This window comes from Ostrinia furnacalis, unplaced genomic scaffold (assembly GCF_004193835.3).
Source record: "Ostrinia furnacalis isolate ACB-3 unplaced genomic scaffold, ASM419383v2 OfSCF2422, whole genome shotgun sequence".
Classification (NCBI taxonomy): domain Eukaryota; kingdom Metazoa; phylum Arthropoda; class Insecta; order Lepidoptera; family Crambidae; genus Ostrinia; species Ostrinia furnacalis.
In genome coordinates, this window is record NW_021132661.1 from 322,443 (window position 1) to 331,172 (window position 8,730).

Sequence of the window (8,730 nt, forward strand, 5' to 3'; positions counted from 1 at the left end):
AATAAGGACTGTAGGTATTAATTTGAATATAATTGTATTAATCGACGATAACAATAATAATTATATGCATTTATGCATGTATTCCAAAGACCTTTGGTCACCTTTGTTACTATCATTCAGCTGTAATAAAAACTGAAACAAAAGAATATTATTTAATAGTTATTTTAGTTAGATAGCTACCTACTTTTTAAAAATGTAGGTTAGGTAAATTACAGTTACAAGTTATGCAGCAAAATAAAGTTTTTTTGACAAAATTAACCAAATACAAAAAACTTTGAATGTTCGTTACAAAATCACAACACTCTTTAAATGACCCGCGCAAAAGAATCAACCCTTTGTAACCAATGAAAAAACACGACTGTATAAACTGGCCAATCAAAACCGTTCCTGTATGGTGTGACTTTAGTGGGACGCTCCTTGCGTCCGTTCAATCGCGAGTTAATCTTGTTTTCATGAATTAAAACTACGACTGTAGCTTACGTAGGAGTTAAGAAATGCAAAATAACTGAGGGTTTGTTTGTATGGTATTATTACAAGCTTATCATTAACTGATAATTTTAAAACATCATTAGTTAATCGAAGTTCACTTCCCCCGCATCGTACGATCGAGTCATATAAATACGACGGAGCTCCCCACCTCTGGCCAAACGTCAAATTTCTCCGCTGCGTACGGTCGTTGATGTTCGCGTCGTCAGTTCGCGTCGTTTCGTAAGCCGTTGCTGGTGGCATCAGTTTATAGTGACAGTAAAATTAGGGCGTTGTGTGTTCAGTGATATTTATCTAGTTTAAATAACACAAGAAGATGTCTTTCAACACCGACATATCGACTAAATTGGAAAATAGCAGGTACGTTCATAATTCTTTTGGTATTGACCAATATTCAGCACTTGGCCACAGCCCGTCCTATGCAGGCCTTTAGCTAGTGGATAGGACGCGTGTGTTGCAGCATTCCTGAGTATCGTGTTGCAGTGATCAGTGACCATTTTGCCGTCTTTTGGAATCTTGGATGGTTCAAGGAAATTGTTGATCGGTCGTTCGATTCATGCTTGAAATGTCGAAATTGCCTTTCACGCGAAATGTCAAATCGTTGTAAAATGTGCAACGTGCCGCATTTTTTTACATTTTATGCGCCGCAAAGCTCGCTGGCTTTCCATTTTTTTGAGGGGACGCTTTGATGCATTGAATTTAGTCATTGAGGTTATGCGGGTTTCTACTGAGCCTGCGCGAACAATATGACTCAGTGGTCCTCCTAAATGCGGGAAATTCCAGTTCCAGAACTGCAACTAGAATATTTCTAATGCCTAAGACCAAATAGCAAAAATAATAAGATGCAATCCTACCATACATTCCTAAATCATGAGTCATCTCAATGCTCCACCTTGTTCAATAAATTTACTGTACAAGTGTTCCTTATCACTATGGATTGGTTTTGAGCATGTCTAACTTCATGCCATGGCAAAAAATAATGAGCAAATTGATAATAAAAAATTTAAATCTGAAATGTTCAAATTATAGTAAGGTAGATAACAGAATAGTTAAATGTTGAAAATCAAAATTGATAATATAGGCTAGAATTGAATGAAATTATTAAGTGTTTCAAAGCATCCTTCAACGAAATGAACAGCACCTTCAATATTTTGTTTGAATTTGTTTAGCTGTGTAGACAAATACCTACTAAAATAATCATTATATCTTGTCAATGGGCACAAATTATTTTGGTTGATTATTAATTCAAATTCTTTATTGCTATTATGATCTTCAAAATAATATTGGATAGTATGGACCCTGTCGAGCACAATTTTAATATTTAATGCTGACGGTTTACATCAGATAAGTTGGTGGCATTCAGGCATTGTAATGATAATGGACCATACAATATTTTTAAATTATAAATGATAGGTAATCACATTCTGAGGTCATCACTACTTGTTTCAGATTGCATTTACAATCATTGAATACTTTTGTATTTCATTTTCATTGTCAATGTCATCATAATAAATAAATTATTTTTAGATACTTATTTCAATATTACAAGTAGGTAGCTTGTAAACATTGTTATTTATTTAAAAAAAACTAATAATCATAACATATTGTTATATAAAAGTTAATCTTTCATCTGCCCGTGATTAAGTTGGCAAAAGTGATTATCATTGTTGTTAAACTTCACCATCTCCCCACCAATAACGTGTAAACAACAACAAGTCCTAATGTTCTCTCTCCGTTGTTACAGGAACAGTCTGCGCAAAATCGCCCGGCACGATGATACAGAGTTCTCAAAACAGAGCATCCTCAATGACATGGAGAAGTTTGTGAAAATGGTGACCGCCATGGACGAGACAGTGCTGGTTCCCAGCCGTCTGATGAACTTGCCGCAGGAGGGTGACGATGACCCATTCAGCATGTTTTCCATGCTGAACGACTTGAAGACTGAGCTGCTGTGGTCGGGTGATAATGAGGACCACGTGGAGCGAGGCAGGCGGGTGTCTGATATCAGTGATACCGAGAGTGACGCGTCCAGTGCCGCTGGGGACTCCGGGATCGAGGGCGAGGATGAGAGGGAGTCTGCTGCGAGGGCCGCGGCGGCCTGCCGGCGACATCTGCGCGGGCTCCGGCGGTCGCTGCGCACTCTGACCGCCGCCGCCGCGCACCTCACGAGGTCGTATCAGGAAGAGGTCGGCGCGCCAGTCTAGAACTTCTGTTCGTATATCCTGTGATCGAAGCCTGTCCCGCACGCGGTGTACATATAGACTAAGCGGCCCGAGCTGTACATATAGGTTAAAAGGGCTGAACGTGTATGGGAATCTCAGTAAGTTAACGAGGTTATTAATTATTTAATAAACTTAATTTTCATTATTTTATAGTTTTTCAGTTACTNCTGTTACTACCTCTAACACTCGTAGACATAAGCATTACACATTACACACTTACACACTTAGGACTTGATATTTTGTGAAGATAATACAATAAATAAACAGTCCCCTACCAATTTAATTTCGCATAACATTAGCACAGTTTTCTGATGTAATTCATTGGAATGTGGTGAAGGACATTGGTGGGTCTTAAAGGCTTATGAAATTCTCTGTTAAGAAAACACACTGCAGATAATATTCACATAAAATTATATTGTTCAGATATTATACAACTGATGTAAGCTAATGAGACATCCTATATAATTTTGTTTCATAAAATACACCAAACACAAAGAAAGTACCTACCTAGGTAGGTAAAATTATGTGAATGATATAATGTGACACTTGAACAATTAACATATTATTACTATTATGCTGAGCCTACTTATTACGTAATAATATACAATAGGTATTAATATTTATGGCACAGAATGTCGAGCGAGTGCTTACATAAGCTATTTTAAAGGCAGCTGGGATGGTATTCCGCAAATGTAACTTGTGCCTGAGCTTGTTCCGTATTCTGAGGCCTGAGCGACGAAATGTGAAGGTCAAGGGCAATTGAGTTCTTAATATGTAGGTACTTTTTACTCGTAAAGAATTCGAAATTAAAAAATTCCAAGAAGGATAGGTCAATATGTGTGCGTCAGGCCTCAAACTACCTCAAACTAAGGCATACATTATTCAACAAGGGACAACATAGAACTGCAATAACATTTTATTAATCAAAGATTACCAAATTCAAAGATTACCGCAATCTCACATGATTTTTAATGTTGTGGCAATAGTTAGGAAGATAATATCAGATCAGACTGTAACGCCCCTGAGACTGCGGGTGTCTATGGGCGACGGTAATCACTTACCATCAGGTGATCCGTTTGGTCGTTTGCCTTCTTTTGTCACATAAAAAATAAAGTAATAATTAATTATCTTTACAAATTCCTAGAAACCGAGAAAAAAGTCTTGCCTTATATCTCTAGTTCATACAGATCTAGGTTTTTGTTTTGCACAGTAACTACAAATGTCAATTCTTCAGGACATGGTGACTCACGATGACGCTTCATCACGCTACGCATAGCGCGCTCTACACGGATATTTATAGCTGTCTACATGAAATAACTGCTGAAATACCTACAATATGGCGTGATGCAGGAAAAACGGCAATAACCAATATATTCATATTACCTACTATTTTACTTATTATGAAACAAATCGGAATTCCCAGGCTTGTCATTAGCAAATTTTAATTAAGACCAATATATTGCAGGTTTTGTGTGGCCTAGCCCTTAATGAAAACCTACTAGCAGACTAGCTGGTGCCCGCAACTTAAAGTAGGTGGTATAGTCTTTTCTCATAGTCTTCATAGTATGATATAAAATATTGTTCCAAAATCTGCTACAAAACGTAACGCACATCCGCCAAAGTACCTACAATCTATCTCTATGCCAAAATTTATAAAAATAGACACCGTCTTAGGCGTGAAAGCGTATCGGACAAAAAGTTCTTTAAATATAAATAATGCAGAAAATAAATAAATATCAAATAAGTGCCGGATTTTTTTATAATCACATGAGTATCAACATCTTGGAGGTCAGATTTAAAATCCCACATTTAGAAACACGAGCAGATCTTCAAATCCACATGTTAGCTACTGAAATTATGGTGTTACCGCACATCCAAGTTGCTACAGTAGTTTGCTCTCAAGTCCTTGAACCGAATGCTATATTACCTACTCCGCAGAAATCGATTCACTGCAGACAGGTTAGCGGGTTACTAGGGAATAAAGTGAAGCCATATCGCCACACTATGTCTGCTATGTTATTACATTATACGCCCATTTATAAGAATTTATTAATGAGGTATTTATTTTTGTCACGCAAGTGAAATCGGCAATAAGTTGAGTCAAACTAATCGGAACACGAAAAGACATAGTGACCCCGCTTTCGGCGGTAAAGAGGATAAAGTGGTTTATAGTTTTCCTTACAAATAGCTCATTGAAAGCCAACAAGGTTATTTAGAAGTCGTCTTTGCTCAAAGTTTGAAGAAATAATACTGAAACTGAAAATCCTGATACTTCTGTAACCATTTGAAACTTTCAACTCTGCTTATTTCTGAGAATTAGGTATATGAACTTGTAATGCCACGATAACTTTATAAGTAAGAACACTGTCACTGAAAACGTTCTGTATACTTTTGCTTATGTACAGCGTCTGAATTACTCTGACCTTGTCTCTGCGTTTATTACAACCAACAATATGGCTTCAATGGCTCTAATTTGCTTCATTTCGTTAGTTTTGTCTCGATTTTTCTTTGAATAATCATTTTTGTTTGGTTAGATTGTTATGTGTAGAATGTGTACTCAATAGTCTATTTTAAATGCTAGATTATTTTTATCGCAGTTACGAGATCGTCGTGAATACTATCTGGAAGATAAGGTCACATGAGATAAGTTGCTATGCACTCCGTGCTCAATCGACAGTTGGAGCTACATGCAGACTTGTTACATTAATCAGCTAAAAACAGCAGCAATCCACTTAAAAGTTGCACCAGAGTAAATTGAATTGTGTAATTCAATCTGTATTTATTTATCTATCTTACCAAGTTCGGTTGCATTTGCATTATCAACGTTAAGTATCTTGTCTCAGAAAATATAAAGGTTTATATTATATTCATAGCCGTGCCAAGCCGGGACATATCACTATAGTGCATTTAAATACTATTACGACATAATAACAAACAAAGATTATATTTCGCAAGTGTTCTTATCATTAGGCAAAACCAATTTTGTTACCAAGTTGATAAGAGAATTTGCTCATGTCAATTTTATTTATAGGTACGACGAGTAATTTATATAAATCCATATCAGCATACAAACATCAAGGCACACGATACAATTAAATGTGATTGTGTACAATGAATATTGACAATGACCTGTTGCCTCAATAACATTGAGATTATGAGTAACCTCTTAGAATGGAACTTAAGCCCAATTGACGCAGGTAGTTATGACATTACTTAATGTTTGTTTATAATAATACACCCTTAAACTTTGGATGATTGTGAAAGTTTTAAAAAATAGCTTTCACAGTTCGTTCGTTCGTTTCAGCCAAATGCAAGTCTACTGCTGAAAAAGGCCTCCAGCCTAAAAATACAGGCCTAGTAAATTAAGATAGTATGTTGGATGAAAACTTTACAAAAAAAATGGCATTGGTCCTGCAAATAAAACGAACTGGGTCTAAAACTGGGCATGTGATGCAACACTAAACTTTTCCAAAGGTCTCCCTTGTAAAAGACACTATCCCAACTTAATATTATAAATGCGAAAGTAACTCTGTCTGTCTGTCTGTCTGTCTGTTACGCTTTCCCGCTTAAACCTCGCAACCGATTTTGATGAAATTTGGCATAGAGATAGTTTGAGTCCCGGGAAAGAACATAGGATAGTTTTTATCCCGGTTTTTGAAACAGGGACGCGCGCGATAAAGTTTTTCTGTGACAGACAAAATTCCACGCGGGCGAAGCCGCGGGCGGAAAGCTAGTAATATCATAAAAGTCATACAAAGCATATCAGAAAGAGGCTGAAGTCTCAATAAAGTTATTAAACGATAACATTCTAGAATGCAATTAAGTAAACAATAGCTGCAGTAGAAGTAATTAACAGCATTGCGTTACTCATTACAACACGCAGTTTCAGTAACCCATACATAAGTAGCTCTACTATACTTAAACAAAACTCCGGTTACAAAAATATCCTTATTAAATCATAATAATCTTGATGTATCCTTCAAAGTCGATCAAAAATACAAAAAATAATTTTAATTAACCTGAGTTTAGAAGGCGTCAATTTTTTTTCTGTGCGTCTACGGCGCTACGTAGAATTGCAAGTAGAGTCGTTTCACACTCGCTAACTTAAATAACTTGATAAATTTAATGATACTTAAACTAGATGTAATACGGTGTTTTTTTGTAGATGATGAGAGAAAATTTTGTTTTTTTATGCATCAAGGCAGTTATTTGACCACAATCGTACCTGATGTTAAGTGGGATGCAGTCTAGGATGGTACATATCTGCCCTGTAAGTGCCTATTCACTCTCGCCTTGAAAATGCCCTCGTTACTTTTGATTGTCCTTATGTTTTATTATATTAAGTATTTACTACCAGAATATAAACTACGGCTTTGTGTAGCACGAGCGTAAATCGCTACCTTCAGATTATGCATCGATATGATAAGCATCATCACGCATAATTTTCTTAACTCGAGATGTCAATAATATTTGTCTAAAGAACGGGTCACACCGAGGCCGCCGAGTGTTTACGCGAATCGGATCGGTGATGCAAACCGATGATGCAAAAGCAGCTTTGCACTGACGTTTAGATGGCTAAGGCTGAGTCGCACCACCTACCTTTGACCGTAACTATAACGTTGACCGGTGTTTTTTTATGGAGTTTGACAGATTTTTGACGTTTGTAAAAGTAAGAAGTAAGATGGTGCAGTCCAACCTAAGCGGAATTTAAACACGAGAACTATTAGTGGACTACGCGCACTGGCTGATCTTTGAACCTAAGTATGACTGGATCGGAAAATATTTGCTTCGGACTAAATTAGCTGAGCCTACCAATTTTATGTTATTATTGCATATTTATTATGTTATGTACACGTGTTTCCAAACAGAGAAACATGTGGATGAGACTGACTGAAATTCATTCATGTAGGTTAATTTAATATATCACCTGTGTTGTGTATGTCAGATGTCAGTAGAACTAGACACCCGAGAGGTGACCCATAAAATAAATAGTTTTCATTCGTATTACTTACCTGTTTTTTTTTTTTCAAAAAGGTGTATTGGTACACTAAACTGAATACCTGGATTTTTTATTTAGGGACATTAACGACCTTCTTAAAGCACTTTTTTTTAGTAAGAAAAGGCAGGTATTTGACCGCAATCGCACTTGTTTAGGTACGTACTTTTGTCTTTTGTTAACTACAAGACACATACAACTGAATGTCATCTTCCTGTATGTACAAATCGATACAAGATAACAGCGTAATAATTACAATCTACGAGTTAAATGAATGGTTGACGTAACAGCACTATGAATGGAAATCGATGGAAACGTACGGTCATTTAACTGAACATTCCAGATCACCTTGTATTGATTTGTCGTATTCTTTGAGGGAATTTCCATACACAGTTTTAAATACGGACGGTATCTCGCACGAATTTTCGCAATTTTGACTTGGAAAAATTTTCAGGAAAAGATACAAGCTCAAATTCACACGGGCAAGCAAAACCATTGAAAAAGTATATTTATTTATTTATTCTTTTACTACTCTACTACCTATTAGTGACGGTCCAGTAACTTTAGTCAAATTCAGGAATTCAGTGGAGTAAAATATCTCAGAATCCCAGAGCAAGAAGCATCGTCTTTTACATGTAGCAGTACCACCAGTATGACTTCAATATTCTAGCACCATTCGAACTTGTACTGCTTCTGATTGTCAGTGTTGTAGTTGTATGATGTATTGTATTATCTCCAGTATTTTTTGTATTTTCCAAGGATTCCGTTTGAACTTTCCTCTAAAATAAGCGTTAAGCGTCTTAAAAATGCAGTATTCGCGAAGCAATAGCAATCGCGTGTCACAATATGTACTCACAGTCGCAAACGCAGGCATCGATCGAAGTTGCCAGTAAAGGCAACAACGCATCGGGCTTATACACATTTATTGCAAAGTCGTCCTTATTAGAACTACATAAGATTCCGCAGTGTCAAGCTTGATGTGCCGTCGTCGACTAGGCCAGACCTCGCGTGTATCACACGACGCAG

The 8,730-nt window shown here is 36.7% G+C and overlaps 1 protein-coding gene across 1 annotated transcript; it reads left to right on the plus strand.

The window, feature by feature from the left end:
- Positions 1-626: 626 nt before the first annotated feature.
- LOC114355586 (mid1-interacting protein 1A) lies at positions 627-2,802 on the plus strand. Its single transcript, XM_028308528.1, has 2 exons — positions 627-846; positions 2,231-2,802. The coding sequence occupies exons 1-2, from the start codon at positions 803-805 to the stop codon at positions 2,688-2,690; spliced, it is 504 nt and encodes a 167-aa protein (XP_028164329.1). The 5' UTR covers positions 627-802; the 3' UTR covers positions 2,691-2,802.
- Positions 2,803-8,730: the final 5,928 nt, after the last annotated feature.